This window comes from Peromyscus eremicus, chromosome 14 (genome assembly GCF_949786415.1).
Source record: "Peromyscus eremicus chromosome 14, PerEre_H2_v1, whole genome shotgun sequence".
NCBI lineage: Eukaryota > Metazoa > Chordata > Mammalia > Rodentia > Cricetidae > Peromyscus > Peromyscus eremicus.
In genome coordinates, this window is record NC_081430.1 from 62,245,611 (window position 1) to 62,270,526 (window position 24,916).

Consider the following 24,916-nt stretch of genomic DNA (forward strand, 5'->3'; position numbering starts at 1 on the left):
AATGGCCAAGCAGTTTAAATAATGTGAGAGTCTGTGTGTTTATTTCATAAGTGGGCTTTGGGACTGGCGGGACTTGGTGGTGGGAGCTGGAGAGAAATTCTCCAGCAACAGGCTCATGTCTGTTCAAAACAAAGACTGGAAGTTAGATGAACGAAGTGTAGTGGGAGGTGTGATGACGAAAGTTATAGGTTAAGTAACTGAATCGGGTAAAAGCACAAGTGGGTCACATCTGTGCCTGTTGTACACAGTTCTCAAGGGAAAGCGGGAAGACTCAAAACATGTTAAGGTGTAGGGGTCACTGAGTGTGGCCTCACCTCCCTCATGGTTCCCTTAATCCAAAGCACTGTCTTAATCAGAATACCACTGAGGCTTTATCTTCAATCTCATGACACAGATGCCTCACCAACAACCTGGACCAACATTTCATCCTCATGACCTCACCAGAGTCATTTCTGTGTTAACAGAGGTGATGTGTGTGTGTGTGTGTGTGTGTGTGTGTGTAATTTATGTTAGACTGTGTGGTGTATATATTCTAAATTGTGGTAAAGCAGAACTCTGTTATCACTGACTTCATAGACCATAAATATAGAGAGCATTCTGGGAAAACAGTAGATGTAGTGACAAATGTGAGTGAATTTAGCAGCACAGAATTATGCCTGCCACCTGTTCCTGCAATGTCCCTGTTCTCCTTGGGGACTATCGCCCCCTGCTGGTACTGAGCACTGCTGCAGGGAGGTTTGTGTCTAGATTCACAATGAAGTCCCTTCACTGTGTGTGTGTCTAGTACAGTAATAAATGGCGGTGTCTTCAGTTCTTAAGCTGTTCATTTGCAGGTAAACACTGCTTTTGGAATCATCTCTTGAGATGGTGAATCTGCCTTTCACTGACTCCGCATAGCCTGTTGCATAATTATTAGGTTTGTATTCAATTGTACCAACCCACTCCAGCCCCTTTCCTGGAGCCTGGCGGACCCAGTTCATCCAGTAGTCACTGAAGGTGAATCCAGAGGCTGCACAAGAAAGTTTTAGGGAACTTCCAGGCTGTGCCAGGCTTCCCCCAGACTCCACCAGCTGCACCTCACACTGGACACCTGAAAAGACAGAGAATCCTGTCAGTAAGCTCTCACAAATGTCCAGTGTCCCTCTCACTCACCTCCACTCACACACTCAGTATCTCTCCTTATCTATAAATTACCTTTTAAAAAGACAAGTAAAACCCAACTCAGTCTCAATTCCATGCTGGATGTTGTGTGTTCAGTGATAAACACTGAATGGAAAAACCTGTGAGTACAGAGCTGGGTGTCTCTGTCAGAGCTGTAGGGTCAGGGCTGTTTTTCATGAGCAGATGAGAAAATTATTTGCATGTCTTCCTAGGATATCATGAACTCAGGGGCAGGAGCCTTAGAGAAGACGAATAAAGGTGCGTCTGTCTGAGATAAAATGAAGACTAAAGTGGCATTTATAACATCAAAGTATCGGCTAGGCGGTGGTGGCACACACCTTTAATCCCAGCGCTAGGGAGGCAGAGCCAGGTGGATCTTTGTGAGTTCAAGGCCAGCCTGGTCTACAGAGCGAGATCTAGGAAAGACGCAAAGCTACACAGAGAAACCCTGTCTCGGAAAAAAAAAATTAAAGTATCACTTACTGTGCTTGGGGACATAGCTTAGTGCCTGAAACCCTGTGTTCATTACCACCACTACATGATAGGCAATAAGGTGGAGCAGGAGAATCAAAGGCTTGTGTTATGCTTGGTCTGTATGAAACTGTGTGTCAAAAAAATAGAGAAGAAAGAAGGAAACAAAAAGAAAATTTAACTTAGTATGAATTTGTGTTTTTACATAGAAATATGAAATATAAGTTTTCAGGCTTACTGTATTATGCTCTGTATTTGTAAATTATTTTCCTGACTTTGCTTAAATTATTAAATAATTTCATAGGTAATCTAGATAAGAAAAACTAAAATATAATTATTTAAGAAATGTCTAAATTTCAGTAAATGATGACTGCATATATTAAATTAAATTAACAAAATGTAACAAAATGTGGCTCAGTGGTACAGTATATCAGACATAAAGGTCTAAGATTGATCCTCAAAATGCAAAAGAAGTACTATGTAAATATAAATACTATCTGTGATTATTCTTTGAACAATATTAAAAAGCACATTATGAAGACCTGTATTTACCGTTTAGCTCCTCCAGGGACAATGTTTTCCACCTACTATATAGACCTGCTCTTCCTCATCACAAAGGTACCCCCACCTCCTCTGTGACCTCCCTAAAACATCAAGTGGGTCTATTTCTTTCAATACCATATCCTTCGGCTCTCTGGATCCTCAAGGACTTGCCTTTCTCTCACTACCAATTGAACTCAATGTTAAACACACACACACACACACACACACACACACACACACACACACAGAGAGAGAGAGAGAGAGAGAGAGAGAGAGAGAGAGAGAGAGAGAGAGAGATTGAACAAGTATTAATTAAAAGTATTAATTATTAGTTGAAAAAGTCATGAATTTGAGGGCAAGTGAGAGCTGGATGGGGAAGAATTTGAGTGGGGATATTGATGGGTACAGTACTTAGGTTAAGAAATTCTCAAAAAAAATATTTAAAAGCAAGAGAGGAGAATGAAATCTCCTCTCACAGGCAACCCCTTATGGAGTGGTTTTTTTGATCAGTGCTCTCCCTGAATGGAAAGACCTTGGAATCTAGGGCTGGGATGCTCAGCAAAAGCTGCAGGTATAGGGATGGGCTGATTTTCATGAGCAGAGGGAGGCTTTGTGTAGCTGAAAGTTTTTCTGTCCTGCCTGGCCTGCAGTCAGGACAAATCTCTCTTAGCCACTGGTCCTGCAGCCACTCAGACCCAAATAAAGACACATAGGCTTATAGTATTTAAAATTGCTTGGCCATTTGCTCAGGCTTACTACTGACCACTCTTACACTTAAACTCAGCCCATTTCTGTTCATCTATATGTTGCCACATTTTCCTTGGCTTTCCCTGTGTGCCATTACATGCTGCTCCCTGGACAGCAGGCTGGCATCTCCTGACTCAGCTTTCCTATTCCCAGAATTCTCCTCTCTGCTTATCCCCCTATACTTCCTGCCTGGCTACTGGCCAATCAGCATTTTATTTATCAACCAATCAGAGCAACACATTCACAGCATACAGATTATTTCATACTGGCCTTGTTTGAATTCCTGCTGTTGTATAATCAGTTTTGTGGTAGAAATATTAGACATGTGAATGCCTAGAGAAAATGAAAAAGACAAAAGTGAGTAATAGAAAAAGGATTAAGGAACTACCTATTATTTGTTATGTGTTTCTGATATAATTCAAAGTCTTATTTTATTGTTTTTTTTCCACAGACTGTACTCTCCATTATTTGCTCTACAGAGGCTATTGTAATACAATTTCAATAATTTTAGAAGGATTAGCAAAGGTTTATTGATGTTAAATCTAGATAGTAATTGAAGAAATAGTTTTCAAGGATGTAGCTTAATGTTGATTCATGCAAAGTGACTGGTGTGTGATACCCAGTATTGAAAATAATTATTATGTACATTCTACATACTATTATTTTCTATAAATAACTTCTAAAGAATTTGAATTTTTCTCTTTGTATTAATTATTAGTATAGTGAGGACTGTGTTTTATGGAGCACTCTGGTACATCAGGTCACTAGTTTTAAACATTTTCAAAGAAATAAAGGAACCAAATCTGTGAGTAAGAAAAGGTGGAAAGAAATCTAGAGCCTCCACTCTAGGGCCCTGCTCTGATGTCTTTCCATCTCTCCAGTCCTGTCCCCCAGGACATGACACTGTATTGATGGGGGTGAGACTCAGCATGAAGAGCCTTGGAATTGCCTCTTCATGAGACAAGATTGTCAGGTCCTAGCTTTCCAATAGAGGAAATCAGTCTATTATGAGATAGACTGTCTTAATGGTGATTGAGGGTGTCTTTGAATTGTGTCCTTTCTGTTTCTGTAATATTTTCAGGAAAGTAAAATAGATTCCAGGAACTAACTGAACTTCTCCATGTCAGATATTGTATCCTTCCAGGCAAGGGTTCTAACTGCCAAAGGACATGGTCTCCTGGGCTTTGTATGTGGGTAAATGAGAGTAAGAATCTCTGAGTAGAATTAGGAAAAACTTTGATGGCCCCTGTGCACCTGATCCTCATGATCTGCATAACTAATTTATTTTCATTTTCCTTTTTGTTGTCTCATGGCAAAAATATTTACCAATGCTATTGATCATATGAACTTGATGTCATTTGAAAATCATAATATACAATATCGGACTGTGTCCCTCTGTGTGTACTTTGACAGAACATCGTCTCCAATTGATTAATCTCACTCCCATGTAGGGACTGCTCTGAAATGTTTGTAGACAGTTTTATACTCTCTCAGCAATCCTGTGCAGGTCAGGAAGGTTGTCCTAGGAATCTTGTTTTGCTGTGATTCATCAGGGCAGCAAAAAGATGGAGTTCTGTGTAGGATGGAAGCTTTGTCTACTCTTGAGAAATCCAGCCTGTCCTCACAGAAGTCGGCCCTATGAACCTTGCATGGGTCCAGCCAGTTCAAATCTGACAACTACTCAACATTCATACTACTCCTAGTCTTTCTGCTGATGATTTCCCAGAACTTGCAGGTGAGGGAACCTCTCTTTCCTTTCTATGCTGACTTTGTGGTTTATTTGAACAAGAATGTTAATGATGGTGTTGACACTTTACATTGCACAGAGGACAGTGGGAGGACACTAGGCTTTGGAGGACAAGACATTTCTGTCCACCTGGTGCAGGAAACACTTTCTGATTATCTTGTAATCTCTTGAAAAAGGCTCAGAGCATAAGGAAAGATGATGTTGAACTCTGAGAACAAATTCCAAAAGGAAAATAAATGTACTGTCAGGAAAATAATCCCAATCAGCTCTCAACCTTAGGGTGCTCATGTATATGAGAGAAGCCAGGTCAGATATTGAAACAAATTGGGTTTTCTAGTCACTGTGTCTTGGTTATACAGCTTGTTGGCTTTGATTTGAGTAAAAAAAAGGGGTTTGAATCAGAGAATACCACTGTGTTCTTTTGTTTGTTTTGTTAATGTTGTGATAAAAATAGTCAGATTGTAGCTATGATATCAATGGCAGGGTTATTTTGATCCTGATATTCAGCCTTTGTAGAGCCAAGGTGTGTGTGTTCTCCTAATTAAAACAAGATAAAAACAAAAAAAGCATATAGACAGAAATGATTAGATTCAGATATGCAAAAGTTATAACAGGGTCAAAAATCAAGAGAGGTCCTTAGTGGGCCTCACTGTCTCTAAGAACAAATGCACTCTCTCTCTCTCTCTCTCTCTCTCTCTCTCTCTCTCTCTCTCTCTCTCTCTCTCTCTCTCTTTCTCTCTCTCTCTGGGTGTGTGTGGGGGTGTGGGGGTGTGTGTGGGGATGTATGTGTTGGCCAGGGTGGTGGATCATGTGACATTCATTGATGTGCAGCCAATGTCAATCAATGTCTAGAACTTGTGACAATGACAATCCAATTTCAGAAAAGAGGATAATGAGCACCCAGGGCTCCTAATGACATCAACAGGCATTTTCCACTTTCAGTTTAGAATCTCACTGCTCTGACTCTGATGTTATCTGAGCAGGAGCCCAGAATGTTGTCACACTAATGAACTCCACACCATGAGAACTTCACAACATGACATTGAGCTCCATCGCCTCTAAAATAATAATAAAAAAATTTCATTACTACTACTAAAAGCAATTCAGGGTTAGACTTACACATAAATGTACATATAAAATTAGATTTATGAGGAAAAATAAAGTGACTCTCCACAAATCTATGGGGACAACTTCCAACAACATATTTGGTATGGTGTTAGGTATATCAAACTGAATTTTAAAAGGGGGTATTGTTTGTTCTGATATTGCTGATTAGTATTTTCCTAGCCAAATTCATATTATAATGTATTCTCAGCTACTCCAACAACAGTTCTAGTCTCTTAGATTTAAAGGTATATATATGTAGAGAGAGAATATTGTCACAGCTTGTTGTTTTTTGTTTCATTAAAGAACAGACATATCAATGGTGTGGTCACTGATAAGGATCTGGTCAAGGTATGTTGTACTGTAGGGAGCATCCAGAATCAGCATCACTTCATTCTCTGATGTCCTTTTGAAAAGTTGACAAAGATCCTATAGGGCTGTAAGGATGAGGCTGACAACTGGACACTCAGAATGATTATTTCTGAGCAAGATTCCAGGGTAATCTTCTCTGTCATCTCAGTCCCAGGGCAGCTTCCTGCTCCTCCAGGGTTTCTGACACACTCAGGATGTGGTTTGCAACACTGTGTCTCGCACAGTAATAGACCGCAGAGTCCTCAGATGTCAGGCTGCTGAGCTCCATGTAGGCTGTGCTGGAGGATGTGTCTGCAGTCAGTGTGGCCTTGCCCTGGAACTTCTGAGCATACTTAGTTTCACCATCTTCAGGATCAATCCTTCCAATCCACTCCAGGCCCTGTCCAGGTCTCTGCTTCACCCAGTGCATATAGTATTCAATGAAGGTGTAGCCTGAAGCCTTGCAGGATATCTTCACTGAGGCCCCAGGCTTCCTCAGCTCAGCCCCAGACTGCAGCAGCTGGACCTGGGAGTGGACACCTGTGGAGGCAGAGTGAATGTCACTGTTACCAGAGTACATGGACCCTCCTCAAGTCAGGATCTTGGGTGCCCCTTACCTGTTGCTGCTGCCACCAGCAAGAGGATGATCCAGCTCCACTCCATAGTGAGGACCTTGTGTACTCAGTGACAGTGGAGAGGACACTCAGCATATGATGTTGTAGGGGGTGGGCATCCCTGTATTTGCCATCATAGACTCACATGATTTGCATATTCATGAGGCAGGGTACTGCTTATATAAGGACCTAGTCCAGCTGAAGAAGATGGTAGAGCGCAATGGGTCTGGCAGCAGGATGCTGAAGTCGAAACCCTAATCCTCGCCGGGCGGTGGTGGCGCACGCCTTTAATCCCAGCACTTGGGAGGCAGAGCCAGGCGGATCTCTGTGAGTTCGAGGCCAGCCTGGGCTACCAAGTGAGTTCCAGGAAAGGCGCAAAGCTACACAGAGAAACCCTGTCTCGAAAAACCAAAAAAAAAAAAAAAAAAAAAAAAAAAAAAAAAAAAAAGAAACCCTAATCCTCTTTGAGGAAGTATCCTTCCCTGAGACCTGTGCAGGCTCTGTGGATATCACACCAAGACCTAATGTCTCAATTTAAAAATAGAATCCCAACCTGAGACATTTGGTCCTCTTAGTGACAGGTGATGGTAGTTATGAGGATAACTGTGAGCAGAAATTTCAAAAACTCCTAAATTGGGGGAATTTGCCATTATCTTTCATATATAAGCTGTTAAAAATTTCTTTTTCAACATGTTGCCAGTGTATTTATTGTGTTTCTTTTTTCTTCTTTAAATTCCTTTTTTTTTTTTTTGTCTATTTGCTTGCTTTCTATAGAGAGAAAGAAATGTTGTGCAGTTGAGTGGTAGGGAAGGGTGGAGGTGGAAAGGGTAAGAGAGGAGTTAGTCAGGGAAACTGTGATCACAATATATTGTACACAAAAAAATATGCTTTCCAAAATCAAAAATAAATAAATAAACAAATCTTAATAATATAAATGAGAAAATAAAAATCTGTGCAATATTTAGCAAATAATTTTTACTATATTGGAAAATTGGAGATCTCACATGTGAACCAAGGCAGGTGTTGTTCAGTTAATAGACTTTAAGAAGGGAGTCCGCAGAGGCTGTGGAGTCCCCTCCAGCCCTCATTTCTGTCCTGTTGATCTGCTCCACTGTGCCCCCTGCTGGTCCTAAGCTCCCCTGAAGGTTGGCATGCCTTGGCTTAAACTCAAGATTCACTGTCTCACTTGAGCAATAACACGTTCATGCTACTTCAATGCTCACAGAGCTCAGCTACAGGGAAAAATGGCTCTTGTTTTTCTGATAGTGAAGGGATGTGCCAGAGACTGATTTTACATTATGCCTCTATTATTATTAATGTTTCTCTCAATGCCAGGGTCTTCTCTGGTTGCAGTTGGACCAAGTTCCAGGACTACCCACTGATACTATGGAGTCATTACAGAGAATTTCAGCTTGCTGAATCCTTGTGCTTAGGAAAAGTAAGCATCTTGTTTTTGCTAAACCCATTAAGTTTTGCAGAGAATCAAAGAGTTGGTCTGGTCTAGCTTCCTTCAGAGGAATGCATCAGAGCCTTTCAGGTTAGAATCCATAACTTCTGGGACACTGTGTAGCTTTCAGTTCCTGAGAAACCAAGGCTCTTCACTTCCCTCAGACAGTGAAGCTATCAGGCCCATCTCTGTTTCTGTATGTTTCCTAGAAGTCTACAAAGCATATAGAAGCTTGACCAGACAATTGGCCCTGGACATTAATCTTTCATGCCCTATATAATTTACAAATGCACTTTCTTCTGGCAACTACCATTGTATTGATCCTGGCAACTGATGTTATATTTTTTAAGGGTATAAAACGTCTGCTTGTTTGCAATAAACTTGTCACAGCATCAGTCTTGCTGTGGCCCCTGCATCCTGGCCTGTTTAAGATTCAGTTCCCACTGACCACAATCAGGCAATCATGGTTTGGTAGGTAAATGTTGGCACTTACAAGGTTTGTATCAACTGGACTCATATCTTTGTTAAAGACTTGTTCGCCTACATCCTAGCAGAACAAGTTTATTCCATATTAATTAAATATTGATCATACACTTATATCTTTTCTTCAATATACCTGGGAGATACTGAGAAGTTAATGCACAGATTCTTGGTGTCCAGAGTATGCCCAACCTGTAGATTCACTGTGGTCATTATCAGTCACTGGCAGCATGTGGGCTGACCCTCAGACTGGCATTAGTTAACCAAGCTTTCTTGGTTTTCAACATCACACTATACTGTTTGATAAGTTGTGTTGTCTTGATCTCACTAATATTATACTGTATATAGTCACTTAGTTCTCTAAAATATCTTCACACCTACTGAGGTCAGTATAGTAGTATCCAGAGAAGACTTAGGCCTGGACCAGTAGATTCTCTTTTCCTTTTACAGATGCCTGAAATTGGCGATCACTAACATTGAACCAACATCAAACATTACTTCTCCCAATGATGCTTCTCTAACTCACAGGTAAAATATTCAAGCTTCTTATCTTCAGCACCAATAGAGAGTTCATTTGCGGTGAGCAGTGAGCCAATTTAAAACAAGAAAATACCCACAAAAAGCAGAAAACTGTGATGAAGAAACTAATGCCAGTGGGAATGGAGTTAGAACAGAGAGTATAGATGACATCAACTGGCATGTGCACAGTGGACTCTCCAAGTTCTCCATGTGCCAGGGGTATAAGAAACACCTTCCAAAGAATCATTACATGGGACATTGGGGCAGAAACTAATCTTTACATGGATGCAAATATCCAACATATATTGTGTGAAAAATGATAACCATCTGTACCTGATTAGAGACGTTCACACACTGGGAGTGTAGATGTAACCAACCATCTTCTTAAATAAGAAACACAGAACCAATGCAAAGAAGAAAGCCAAGAGGTCAGAGCTAAGAGCTAAAACCTTACCCTTCCTCCTGCGGTGGTCCTACCTCTCCAAAAGAGAGCTATCTCCTGTGTTAAAGTCTTTATAAAGACTTTTGTTTCTGCCTTCTCATTGGTTGTAAACCCAACCACATGACTGCCTCATCACTGCCTGTCTATATAGACCTCCAGGTCTTCTATGGTTGGTATTGAGATTAAAGGCGTGTGTCTCCAATGCTGTCTGTATCCCTGAACACACAGAGATCTACCTAGCTCTGCCTATCAAGTGCTGGGATTACAAGCGTATGCCACCACCGCCCGGCTTTCCTATGGCTTGCTAATAGCTCTGACCCCTGGGCAACTTTATTTATTAACATACAAATAACATTTTAATACAAATAAAATATCACTATAGGAGGTTATGTACATGATTACAGCAGTTTGGAGAGGAGTCTTCAGATGAATCTAGGGCCTCATTAGAATGCTCCCCCATTCTCCAGTCTACCTGAAGATGTGAGAATTCCACAGAAGTTGTGGGTTGAGTTTTAATATTAAGACAGTGAAAATGTCTGCCCACACCCCTTTAAGAGAAGATTATTGCTTCCTAATTTTTCAACAGAAGAATTTATTCCACTGTGACAGCAACTTTGTTTGTAATGACAAAATGGTTCTGTGGATTGTGGCATTTATGTTTCTTTTAACATTCCCAGGAGCGTGACATAGAATCAAGATTTTAATGGTAGTGATCTGTAGTCAACTCTGACTTGGGTATTTCAGGGAAAACATTGTAACTCTTTAGGGACTGGTCTCTAGAGGGTTTCATTTGGTTAACTGGATTGTATGTGTTCAGTGAGCGGAGAAAATCCTGGTGAAGTGCAGAAATTCACTTGCCGGACCTTCTCTGCACCTGCTCCTCTCTGCCTGGTGTGTGCTGGGAGCACCATCTGTTGACCCACATCCTCCTGCAGGGTTACTATTGTCTGGGGCTCTGCTTCTAATATGCAACTCTAGAGTTTGGCTCTTGAATAGTGCTCATCCATCTCAAGGACATAGACTTTGAGCTTCCTGTGTGTGGCTGCCCTTGAACTCTAGACCACTGAAGACATGGTGATGGAGTCAGCAGAGTGGCCTTCTCTTCATAGAAAGCAATGAAGGCCATTTAATACAAACTTGCATGTACTCTGATATTCTCACTTTGTGAAGATTCCCTCAGATATATATTAGACTGGGCTGAGAATATATTTGCTGAAAACTGTATATGGATTTTTATAGTTGTTTTACCTTTATTCCTAAGAAATGAAATACTCTTAAAATATTGTATCAATTTAGTGATCTCTAGGAGAAAGTAATTTGTTGGAGGAACTAACTTAATCACACCATTCTGTAACTGAACCAAAAAGTGACAATATTAAACAATCAAAAAATTATAGAATGAATATTCACCTCAATTCATTTCAACTCACTGAGAAGATCTAGACATTAAACCAGGTCTCTGCAACTCCAACCACTCACTCATTTACAAGTCTCTTGCTGTGAAACAAACAATGAAAGCAGCCCAAAGGAAATGTTCAGATTGAGTTAAAAGAATAATGAGAACAAAGTGAACTCATAATGCATATGAGAGAACTGTGGTGTGATGGTATTTTATTTTTTCTGAAGTGTGATTTTATTTGTATGTTAATAAATAAAGTTGCCAGGAGATCAGAGGTCAAAGTGAGTCATAAACAGAAGTCAGGCAGTGGTAGCACACACCCTTAATCCTATCACATGGCAGGCAGAGTCTCTGTGTGGTCAACGACACAGCCAAGTGTGGTGACACACTACTTTAATCCCAGTACTAACCATAGAGACCTGGAGGTCTGTATAGACAGGCAGTGATGAGGAAGTCATGTGGCTGTGCTTAGAGCCAATGAGAAGGCAGAACAGAAAGGCAATCAAAACAAAAGTTATAGGGGAAGAAGCTCTCTGGGGAAAGCTACTGCTGGTAGTAAGCTAAAGCTAGTCATGGCTCTTGCTCTGATCTCTTTGGCTATTAACTCTGTATTTGACTCTGTATTTCTTATTTAATAAGACTGTTTAGAAATTCATCTACAGAGAACCTTCCTCTTGAACACACAATGCCATCTCTTGAGGAATCTGCCTCTTGGATACATGCTGCCAACTCTTCCTGAAAATTCCTGTCATTAAATGGTACAGCAAGACAAGTATGAAATCATTATTCATGGAGTATAATTAATGAAGTCTTGCTGTTTGGTAGTAGTGTTCCTAGCTTTGTGGACAGCACAATCTAGCCAGCCATCACTGCTACCTAACACTTTTTTTACAAATGACAAGTACTTTTCACCTGCTGCCTGTCAGAGCACCGTAGAGGCAATGCTACTGATGAAAACTGAGTTTTTCAGATAGATAACATGAGATACATGATCTCTACTCACCAACAAAGGCTCTCAGATCTTGAAGTCTGCCTTTTAGTGCACTTTGATGCTTTAACACTGTGGTCTAGGAAATGGACACCAAATCAGATAAAAACAATCCCACAAGATCTACCAGGGTTTTGTGTGAGTCGTTCTGAATACAAAAAAGACATGGGCTAGGGAGCAAGTTTCAATGAACCCCATGGCTCATTTGGAGCTTCGAGCCCTGGTTTCTGGTCACTTGTATTTTATATGATTGCTCTAGAACATCTAGGGTATAGGTGCTACTTCCATGGCTGAAACAAGAGATATTCCTCTTCTGAATTCCAGCGTTGGATGCCAGCATGTAACCCATGGACTGTGGGACACAATTATGTGTCGTGCAGGTAGAAATTCTGTGTTCTGGTTTCATTCTTGTTGCTGTGACAAAATATACTGACCAAAAGAAACTGAGTAGATTTGTCCTATGTTTCCTGATTGGGGGAATTTGGGGTAATAACATAAAGTACCAAATCACATCCTCAGTTAATAGCAGAGAAAGAGAGAGAATGAATACATACATGCTTACATGTGATCAGCCATTCTCTACACAAGTCCAGAACCCAAAGCTCAGTAAATGGTGATGCTCAGTTTGGGAGGGGTCTGTCTGCACAAATTAAGGTAATCAATATACCCCCACAGGCCAGCCTGATGTAGAGTATTCCTCATTATTATTCCATTTAATAATTGGGGATATTATATATGGTTAACAGGCTGTTGACTCTGGGTAGGTTAGGATGATCTATACAATAAAGCAATCTATGTAAGCCAGCAAGCAGTGTTCCTTTATGGTCTTTGCTTCACATTCCTGTCTTTGTTTCTCTCAATGATGGAGTATAACTTGTGAAATGAAATAAATCTTTTCTTCACCTAGTTGCTTTTGGTTATGATGGTTATTACAATTAGGACCAAACTGGAGTAATAACCAAATATAAGATTTATCTAACATCAGGAGCTCTACTTGATTTCCACATAGACTACAGGAAGGAAGAAAGATGATTCAGAAACTGAGAAGGGCCCCTGTGCTGGCTAATGCTCTGTCAGATAGATGACACAATCTATTGTCATCTGAGAAAAAAGAAGCTCAAATGAGAAAATTCCTTCATAAGATCTGCATGTAGGCAAGATCACAGTGCATTTTATTGCTTAATGATTGAGCTGGGGGAGCCTATCCCATTGTGGATAGAGCTTTCTACCATATACTGTCCAGGGGTTTCTAAGAAATCAGGCTGAACCAGCCCTGGGAAACAAGCTAGTAGGCAATATTCCTGCATTGTTTCTGCTTCAGTTCTTGCCTTGAGTTCCTGACCTTACTTCACTCAGTAATGGAGTACAGCATGAGAGCTTGAAGTTGAAATAAGTCTTTTTCATCCTGTTTGTTTTAGTCATGGTATTTTCTCATAGCAATTAAAATGTAAGAGTAAGCCTCCATTTCAGCATCTGTATCTGGTAATCCATTTTCAGTTGTGCTAGGTGAGTCTGATATCTCTGCAGTCCATTCTACTCATCAGAGATGTTCTTCTCTGGGCTTGCAGTGTATTTAATCACAACTGTCCACCCCTTGGAGGAAGTGATTGTGTCCTGGCCTTGGACAGCAGAGTCATCAAGATCACAAGCTTCTGAGAGAAACCTTTTCTTGGACAGTGACTTGCTTGGAATGACCTGAAGTATAATGCAGGCATTCACCAGACAATGGCAAAGGAAACTTCAGGGATCACAACCCTGACACCTGTCAGTAGTGGTAAAACAGCCTGGCCTCAAGATGAATCCATAAGCTCTGGCAGCTTGGCCAGTGACTCTTTTGATCACTTGGACGTTGGACACAGCAGAGAACACATGGTGGGACAGGAATGCATGGCTCCATTTTAATGCACAATAACCCTTAACATAACACACACACACACACACACACACACACACACACACACACAGAGAGAGAGAGAGAGAGAGAGAGACAGAGAGACAGAGAGACAGAGAGACAGAGAGACAGAGAGACAGACAGACAAGAGAGAGAGAGAAACAGAGAGAGGAGAGAGAAAAACAGAGCAGAGACAGAGAGACAGATAGAAACAGAAAGCTAAATCTCAGTTACAGGAATGGATCTGCCCTATTATCTTTCTGGGTTGCACTTGGTATTGTAACCACTGGTCATCAGTCTGTATTTTAATTTAATTTCTTATAAGAATTACAGAAAAAACTCACTGTATAAAGCAGGACACAAGAAATAACTCAAAAAGAGATTCATTGATCTCCCATCCCCTGAAAGCCCCGTAGCTGCTTAATAGGGTCCTGGTGACACTATGGTATACAAATTTCTTATGTTTCTTGCTGTATTCCTGCACTCAACATTGCCCCACAGTGTATTTGAAGTGTCACACTAGTACTACATGTCAGCCAGCCTACATCCTTACGTTTCACAGATGGAATAAGTACGAAGACCCAGAGACTTTCTAGTAAAAGCAGTGCATTGGAGAATGGGAATCAGGTTAGCACCACAGGCCAGGAATGTGTGTGGGAAGTCAGCTCAGGGCCTATTTATGGATGTATCTTCATCTTTGAATTTTTCTGCCCCTTGTCTATGAAGTGTGCTCCAACATAGCTCCAACTGTTGTTTGTTATCCTCAGTGTCTGCAATATTGAAAATTCTGGGATAGGGTCAGGAACTTGGATCTAGTTTCTTAGCAAGTCAGTTGACTATTGTGTAGAGCTTAAGAAGGGCACATGATACTCCTAGACAAACATGAGCGTATTGTGGCCTTAGGGGGAACTTCAGCAAATATAATAAGTCAGAAATCCTCTCCACAGAGACAAACACTTACAGTACATGTTCCTAGCATCACCTATATTGACTGTGTCTACTTTTGCCCTATATATGCTGAGATGTAAACCTACTGTGATAAGGAGACCTAAAAGTAAGACTCTAGACTTTTGATACCAAAAACGGATTTCAGTGTGTAAATTCTCAATACAGTACTTACAAATTCAATCCAAGAATAAGCAAAAAAAGACCATCTAATATGATGATGTAGGCCTCATTCCAGAGATGTAGGGATGTTTCTACATATATAAATTTATGAATGTAATCCACAAATACAAAATCCCCATGATCATATCATCAGATTTAAAAAATGATTTTAACAAAATCCAAAACCCATTCTTGAGAAATGTTCTGGAGACTCTAAGGATGCAAGGAATATACTTCAAAATAATAAATGTAATATACACAATTCTCAGCAAACATCAGTTGAAATGTAGAGAAATTGTCAGCATTCCCACTAAAATAAGAAACTAGACAAGGTTATATACTCTCTATATACTTTTTCAAAATAGAACTTGAAATCTTATCTAGAACTTCAAGACAACTAAGGAGGTCAAGTGGATAAAATTAGGAAGTGAAGAAGTCAAAGCACCTTTATTTGTAGATGATATGATTGAATATACAAGTGACTTTGAAAATGCCATCCGAAAACTCCAACAGCTAATAAACACTTTCAGGAAAGTAGCAGGATAGAAAATAAATACATAAAGATTGGTGACCTTCCTATATTGAAATTATAAGTAGGTTTAGAAAGACCCTGAGAGGGGAAACAATACCATTCACAAGAGTCCAAAAAATATATTGAGGTAACTTTTACCCAGCAAGTGAAAAATCTGTATGATAAAAACTTCAAGATAATGAAGAAAGAAATTGAAAAAGCTAACAGTACATAAAAAGATCTCTCATGCTCATGAATCTGTAGGACTAAAACAGTTAAAATGGCCATTCTATGAAGAGCAATTACAGATTCAATACAATCCAAACAAAAATTTCAACACAATTGTTCATAAAAATTTAAAGGACAATTATCAGCTTCATATGGAAACAACAACAACAAAAAACTCAGCCTAGCTAAAGCAATCCTAATTAATATAAGAACTATTGGAGGTATCGCCATTCATGACATTTATAAGATGAATTGCTAAATGATCTTATTAATAAAAAAGAAACCAGAGTCAGATATTGGGGTGAAAACTGAGAGATCATTAGGATAGAACAAGCCACAGCCACAACTTCTTACTGCTAGAAAATCCTCACCCCAAGAGAGAGCTACTTCCTGTATACTCACACCTATACACCTTTCTATGCACTGCCATCTTACTTCCTCTCTCCGCCCAGCTACATCATTTCCTCTTTCCTCTCAGCTCTATGACTTTCTGTCTGTCAGTGCAGGCCTCCAGACCTCTATGGTTAACTAGTGCTGGGATTAAAGACTTGTGCCACCATGTCTGACTCTGTTCCCAGTGTGGCCTTGAACTCACAGAGATCCAGATGAATCTCTGCCTCCCAAATGCTAGGATTAAAGGCATGTGCTACCACTTCCTGACCTCTATATTTAATATAGTGGCTGGCTTTTTCCTCTGATCTCCAGGCAAGCTTTACTTGTTAGAACACAAATAAAATATCACCACAGATATCAAATTGTACTATAGAGCTACAGTAATAAAAAGAGTATGGTATCAGCATAAAAACAGAAATGTTGATCAATGAAATGAAATGGAAGACCCTTACATAAATCCAAACACATAAGGACACTTGATTTTTTTAGAAAGAAGCCAAAAGTACAACTTGAAAAAAAAGGGCAACATTTTCAACAAATGGTGCTGGTCATATCAGTTGGATGTATGTAGGAGAATGCAAATGGATTCATGCTTATGGCTCTGGACAAAATACAAGTACAAATGGATTAAACATATAAACATAAAGTGATATACACTGAATTTGATAGAAGAGAAAGTGGGGGATATTCTTGAACTCATTGGCAAAGGAAAAGACTCTCTGTAAAGAACATTGATGTCACAGGCAATAAAATAACAATGAAATTTTAAAGTTTTTGTTTGGCAAAGGACACCATCATTAGGTCAAAGCAGCAGGCTTCAAAATGGAAAATGATTTTTACCAATTGCTCATCCCATAGTGGGGTAATATCTAAAATATCTAAAGAACCTCCCCCAAAAGGATATCAAGATTAGCATATAACCCAATTAAAACTGGGGGTATAGATTCCAAAAGAATTATCAAGAGAGTACAGTAAAATGGCTGAAAAGCACTTAAAAATTTTCAACATCCACTTCCTTGAGAGAAATGCATGTCAAAACTACTTTGAGATTTCAACTTACACTACTTAGAATGTCCAAGATTAATAAAACAAATGAAAGCTGATTATGGCATGGATGGAGAGTAATGGGAACACCTGTTCTGTTCATTGTACGTGAGAATGCAAACTTGTGTAGCCATTATGGAAATCAGTGTAGAGGTGACTCAGGAAGCTGCAAATAGATCTACCTCAAGATTCATCTTGGTCATATACCTAAAAAATTTTACATCCTATGATGGAGACACTTGCTAAAATATACTCACTGCTGCCTAGATGTCACTCAGTAGTTGAATGTATAAAGAAAATGTGATCCATTCACACAATGGAATATTGCTCAGATGTTAAACAATTGAAATCATGAAATTTGAATGTAGATGCATCAATCCAGGGGAAAAATAACCCTGAGTGAGGTAACTTGGACCCAATACAAAAAATATGGTATATTTTCAACTATTTGAGGATGTTTACTGTTAAAGTTTAGGTAAGCACGTTATACTCTACGTAGCCACAGATACTAGGTGTAGAGTAAGAGAGTAGGAAGTCAGGATGTATCTATCTAGAAAGAAGCAATAGAATACAGAGTTATGAATGGGAGGTGGTGCAATGGAATAGGAGGATAAAATGGGGAATGAGTTAGAAGAGAAGACAAAGAGAGTTAAAAGAGAGCAGGAAAAGGTAAAATAAGGGCCAATTGAGGGTTCACATAGAAACCTAATGAAGTAGAGGCTTCCTAAATTGCATAAATATATGAAGGCAATCTAAATACAATTTCATTTATTAGAGTAAATGGAGCCCTAGCTGGACACCTCTCATAACCAAATGAAGCCTCCAGATCTGGCAATAGATTACAAGTAATCAAGTCATGAGCCAAAGAAGTCTCATGCAATCCCCAAACAACGCAGTCTACTCCTAAGGGTATTACTTGTTGTCTTCAAACTGACACTAAGGCCCTATTATTGAAGACAATATCTATGTAACTCATTGGATTCATGGGTAAGTTGAGCTGGTGCCTACCTAGAGCTTTCATCCCTATTGACTAGTGTTCACACAACTAGAAGGTATTATGCATGCTACCAGAGTAGAAAGGCAAATGCCAGCCCAGCTGTAACCCTATGATATACCTGCCTGGAAGATGCGCTAGTGCAATACTAGTATAAAGCTTGTGGGAATAACCAACCAATGTCTGATTGCCTTTAAGGATCACTCCACGGGATGGAATACATCTATGACACTGCTTTTATGGCCAAGAACTTGGGAATAGTACTCCTTGGAACTAGGGAAAAGCCAAATACTACTGTTCTTCTAAAGGAAAATAGAAAAAAGAAACTACTCCTAATGACATTCTGCTATACTCATAGATTGTGGTTAGCACATCTATTATCAGAGAAGCTCTCTCCTTCGTTAGATGGGCATAAATACAGAAACCCCTAACTACACAATGTGCAGAAGTTGAGACACCATGGAATAGTCAGTCCTAAATAGGAGGCAGAAAGAGTGTTGGAGTCAGAAGATTTGGCTGACACCAGGGAAAAAGGCTTTCTAAGGAAAGCAAAGGAAAGAATCAATTGAACAAAGAGACAGAATACTGGATGAGAGTAGAATGTTAACAGCTAGACTTCAGACAAGGGCCAAGATCCAGAATTTCCAAAGAATTATAGAAAGTTAACATCAAGGAAATACAAGTGACAATCAACACACAGAACATTAATGTGAAAAGACACCTTTGGGGGAAAAAAGAAATATAGATAGCCAATAAATATTTTTAAAAAGTGTTCCGTATTCCTAGACATTACGTTAATTCAAATTAAAACTACTTTGAGATACCAGCTCACCCAAGTAAAAATGGCTTCTATCAACTAATCTGACAAATGTTGGGGGTGGGTTTGAGAGAACGTAGCCCTTATTCGCAGTTGGTGGTTTTGAAAATTAGTCCAACTGTTATAGAAATCAGATTGGAGATTTCTCAGAAAACTAAAACTAGAAGTAACATATGACCCTCCTATGTCTCTCCTGGAAATATCCCCAGAGGACCCCATTCCTTATGTATAGATATTTACTCCCCCATGTTTGTTGCTGTTTTGTTTACTTCAGCAAAAAATTGAAACCAAACTAGTTTTTCATCAACGGACTGAAAAATGTGTATGATATATCTATATCTATCTATCTATGTATCTATGTATCTATGTATCTATGTATCTATCTATCTATCTATCTATCTATCTATCTATCTATCTATCTATCTATCTATCTATATGTGTGTGTGTGTATAATAGGAGAATATTGTTTATCTCCAAAGAAAAATGAAATTATGAAGTCTATAGGAAATGGATGGATATAGTGGATATAGGATCTAAAATATAAACTGAGGTCACACAAACACTGAAAGGATAAAAACACAATTCCACATCATACTATGAATCTAGACACACACACACATAAACACAAACACACGTCTGTGTGTAAGACAAATATACATGTGTTGTAGTGTATCTTATGAAAAAGAAAACAAGAACAGCTAAATACTCAGGGATAAGGAAGGACTTAATGCAGACAATGAACATGAATTATGAAAGAAAATATAGGCAAACATTTATCTAGCTCTCACTCTATCACAGATTGTTGATTTTTCAGTTTTAGGGCAGCGCATAAAAATATATTTGATAGAGAAATTATTATATCCAACAAGAAGCTCCAGAAGTTTGATTCAAAATTGCTTCTCTAACAGAGAATCATTAAAACAATTTTAATAAAGAAATAAGTGTGTCATATTGTAAATAATTTATGTTCTGTAAGCTTCATAGCTTCAGTTTTGAAAAAATTTATGATTTAAACACAAGAAATTACAGAAAATGATGTTACATTTTTACCATTCTATACAGTAACATATGTCATGAGGTTTTAATTGTTAGTAGTGCAAGTGACTTTATCTTTTGGATGGCTTTATTTATAATATAGTTTTGCTAAGTATGTTATATAATGATATAACATTGGTTTATTATTATCTGTTGAGAACCATTATGGACAAAGATATAATGGACTAATCAGTTCTTCAAAGCACAAATAACACATTTTCCTTTAACAGCCAAAGAAAAGCCTTTTTCAAAACCTAAAACTATCCTTGGTCTTCAGTGTTTCATACTATAAATGTTTCTCACCAATCACTAAAGTTTATTCTCCTTTAGAATAAACAAATTAGAAAGGTAAATTCATAGGAAGAATTAATTAGATGATGTTAGCAACGTAAGGACAGTTAACTCATGCCGTGACTTAAAACTAATAAAGTACCAAGAATTATTTTTAAATTATTATTAAGTTTTTAAATTATGTTAAAAATGTGACAAAGCTCTATATTTTGTCAATGTTTCTGTAAGAAAGCCTATCATAAAATTGAACTATAAAATTATTTTTAATGTAATATGTATAACACAAATTGATATTTATCAAAAGTTAGGAAATTTCATTCATGAATGACCAAACTTTACAAATACACTTCCATCTTTCATTTTGCTTAAGCTTTATATCATACAAATAAATTTTAAGTACAAGACAGACATTACTGTAATAATCTTTTTACAAGTCCCAAATTATTGGTTTCGATTAAAATTGTATTTTTCAAAAGTAACACATAAGTGCAATCTATGGTAGAAGTTCAACATATTGAAATATTTGTCAACAATTTGCAAAGAAATATGTCTAAATGCAACATACACTTGAAAAGGAAACAATCTGCGTTTTTAATATTTTCTATCTTGTCTCCTTGATTTCCCTCTTGCCAAATAGAAATTTACCCACATTACAATTTCTCATAGTTCAGCAGAGGCTTCTGTGGTAGATACAGCATTACAAGTTCCAGAGAACTTTCCAGATGATAATTAGTATATGGAGAAGCAATGCCATTTTTCTCTGTCCCTGAGCGCCCCCTACTGCTGCTGATCGCATCTGCATGGAGGTTTATGTCTGGACTCACACTGAAGTCCTCTCACTGTGTTTTGACTCTTGCACAGTAGTAAGTGGCAGTGTCCTCAGCTTTCAGGCTGTTCATTTGCAAGTAGAGGGTGTTTTTGGAATCATCTCTGGAGATGTTGAATCGGCCATTCACAGACGCACTGTACTCTGCTGAGTAACCATTATCTTTGTTTCTACTCACTGCAATCCATTCCAGTTCCTTCCCTGGAGGTTGACGAATCCAGTTCATGTAGAAACCACTCAAGGTGAATCCAGAGGCTGCACAGGAGAGTTTCAGGGACCCCTCAGACTGTACTAAGCCTCCTCCAGACTCTAACAACTGTACCTCACACTGGACACTGGCAATAGCAGAGAATTCTGGTTAGAAAACTGTCATACATATCCACCATCACTATTACTCATACCCGCCTTCCAGTCAACATCTTTTGTTTCTATGAATTACCTTCTAAAAGAGTTACAAGGAAAACGAAGTTCAGCCACAACTTCATGGTGAGAGGTCTGTGTTCAGTGCTCATCCCTGAATGGAAAGACCAGGGAAGTCAGGACTGGCCTCCTCTGCTAGAGCTACAAGGTCAGGTCAGGGCTGTTTTTCATGAGCAGAGGGAGGACAAATTTGCATTTCTTCCTGCTACATCATCTGCACTAGGATTAAAGCAATAGAGGGGGCAGTTATTAGTACAGAATGCAGATGTTAAACGGATGAGTTAGGTAGCACTAACAGTGTTTATAACATAATATTGTTTGTTATGTGTATGTGACAACACTTCAATGTTTTATTTATTTATTTGTTTATTTATTTATTTTGGTTTTTTGAGACAGGGTTTCTCTGTGTAGCTTTTTGCCTTTCCTGGAACTCACTCTGTAGCCCAGGCTGGCCTCGAACTCACAGAGATCCACCTGCCTCTGCCTCCTGAGTACTGGGATTAAAGGCGTGCACCGCCGCCACCACCACCAGGCTCAATGTTTTATTGTGATTTAGCCATGTCTACAGCTCTGTCTGCTTCATAAATACAATAAAATATTATTTTGAAAATGTAAGGGGAGCTAATATAAAGCTGAATTAATGTTAAATAGAAATATTAAGCTCTAAAACCTCCTTTGAGGACTTAGCTAAGTAGTGTAACATCCTCAAGTTCCTAGACTTGATTTCCTTTTCTAATGAATATACATTGAAAAAAATAAGACTTTTTCCCCCCCAGCATTAATGTGTGTTAAGTGACAAAGCTTATTCAAATCTCAATTTTTCACATTTGTTGGAACAAATCAATATTTTGCAGGGGTGTGTTTATCATCTTTAAGCATCAACTCACCATTAATTTTAATATCCTTAAAGGAATTGAAGGGTCTACCAAGGAGTGCCCTGCCTAGAGTCTAGGCCATGCTCAGGGCTCCTTCCATCCATCTGTACCCAGTGAAGATGTAGCACTTCCATATGGTTTGGGCAATAAGTCACAGAGTCAGGCATCTTGAAATAATGACATTCTACATGAAAAGAAAATACTGAATTATAATTTTTCTTTAGATGAATTTATTGTCAGTGAAAGAAACTATCTTCATGGTGGTTTTAGGACCTTGTGGATTGTGGCACTACTGCTTCTGTATTTTTCCCAGGAAAGTGACTAAGTTTCAAAGAAATATCTAGAGATCTGCATCTGTTTTTGCTTTGGAATCTTCTGGGAAAATGATAAAACTCTTTGTCTCTTGAAAGTTTCCTTTATTTAAAAGGGTAACATGTTAATTGAGAAGAAGGATGCTTTAGGAAGTGAAATAATTCCCCTGCTGGCTGTTCTCTGAACCTGCTTCTCGGATTCCTGCCATAAGTCATAGCTGGTGACGTGTACACCCCCTCAGAGGGGCTGCCCGGGAGTGGCATAATTGAGTACATTGAAATTTTATTTCTTAATCTTAGGAATTTATATACTGATTTCTGAAATTACTGTAACAGTTCACCTACCTACCACCAACATGTGAGGGTTCTTTATTTTTGTATCTTCACCAAACTGACATTGATTTTCTTGATGCCAAACATCCTGACTGGAGTGAAATGAATTAGAAACACTTCATTTTCTACTTCCTGATGCCTAAATGCATTGAACATCGGCTCACATATGGTTGGCCATTCATATTTCTTCATCTAAGAAAAATCTGTGGTTAACTTTACTACCTGTTGATTCTATTATTTGGGTTTTGAGGGTTAATATTTTTCTTTAATGTATATTCTAGCTACTAATATCCATCAAACAAATACTGGGACAAAATTTTCTCCTGTTTTTTAGGAAACATTTAAAAATATTCAGTACCATTAGTCATCAAGTAAGGACAAACTCTAATTTGAGATTTCATCTGAATGCAGTAAGGATGGATAAAACTTAGAAAATAAATGACAGCAAATGTGTTAAAGGGAAATCTTTAACCACTGTTTATGGAAGGGATTATTAATGCAAGTACTATGGAAATCAGTGGTTAACTTCCAAAAGAACTAAAATTTAAAATAATAGAAAATGTAATAGTTATTCAAAGTTTTTATGGAATAGAATCTGCCTAGATGTTCATGAACTAATGAATGGATAATAGAAATTTGATAAATATACACAAAGCAATTGCATTTGCCAGTAGAAAAAAAATGAAATAAATTTTCAGGAAAACTTGTGGAGCAGGGAAATATTATTTTTTGAGTATAGTAATCATGACTCAGAAAGACAAATGTCACATCTTACTCATATGAGAATATTAGCTTCAATTTTTTTTAGAACCCTGGTTTTAAATTAGCATGTTTACATATACTTTTTATTGAAAATCACTTATAACAGGTATGACCATCATATATTTTGAATAGTTTTGAAATTTTCGTACCTATATATAATATATTTGATGAAATCCAACTCATTCAACAGCCTCCATCCACTTCACCAAACCACCAATATCTATCTCTCCTGAGTTCATGTCCTCTTTTCAATTGACTAATAACCCAGCATAGAATCCAATTAATGCCATATGTGTATATGAACAGGGCATGGACAACCTATCAGATTCCATACTCACAAAGTAGAGTGACTTACCCTCCACAGAAACCACCTAGAAATAGGTCCTCACCCATGGGTAGGGCCTCCAGCACATTTCTGCCATCCATGCTGCAATTAAGCCTAACTTGATTTTGTGTAGGTTGTGGGAAAGAAGCCACATTCCTTTGAAATCAAGGGTCTGATAACTGCATTATATCAAGAAGTCAGCATTTTACAGCACTCCTTCCCATCCTATGGCTCTTAAAGTCTTTCCATTCACTCTTCCATGATATTCCTAAAGCCTTTGGTAGGAATATTAATATCAATGACCTATGTACTGCTGTTATAGCATTAATATGCCTTCCTAGTGAGAAATCACTCCTCATGTTTAGAGGTTGATTAAGAAAAACTCTTTAATATTAGTACATGACTAATGCACAAAAGAGATCCAGCCTCTCAGAAAGGAACAAAACTTCTTCGACAATGGCTGACGGCCTCACAAACTTAAGTGTGGAAATGGAGACATACAGAAGTCACTTTACAATATGACTATTTGACAAAATGCTAACAGTAGCTTCTCCATCCTTAGGGCATATCTCCTCCCTGGACATGAGCTTTCAGAGGGCTACAATATCAGGCATGAAAGCCCTCCTGTGGGACTAGCCTGACTACAACCAGAGAGTCATTCATCACCCCCATATCCATCATGCCAATACTGACCCAGTGGGCTCATCTTGATGGCAAATTGATACTGTAACAGTACAGTG

At 38.6% G+C, this 24,916-nt stretch overlaps 1 pseudogene and 2 gene segments (V, D, J or C); all 3 read right to left on the bottom strand.

Moving 5' to 3' along the window:
- Positions 1-532: 532 nt before the first annotated feature.
- Positions 533-1,270, bottom strand: LOC131923957 (immunoglobulin heavy variable 3-73-like; annotated as a pseudogene).
- A 5,014-nt stretch (positions 1,271-6,284) lies between these two features.
- On the bottom strand, positions 6,285-6,787 carry LOC131923959 (immunoglobulin heavy variable 1-69-2-like). The segment is given in 2 exon segments: positions 6,285-6,664; positions 6,742-6,787. Coding segments are annotated over 2 exon segments (426 nt in total).
- Positions 6,788-15,224: 8,437 nt separating this feature from the next.
- Positions 15,225-21,635, bottom strand: LOC131923960 (immunoglobulin heavy variable 3-72-like). The segment is given in 3 exon segments: positions 15,225-15,275; positions 21,176-21,504; positions 21,590-21,635. Coding segments are annotated over 3 exon segments (426 nt in total).
- Between the last annotated feature and the right edge of the window lie 3,281 nt (positions 21,636-24,916).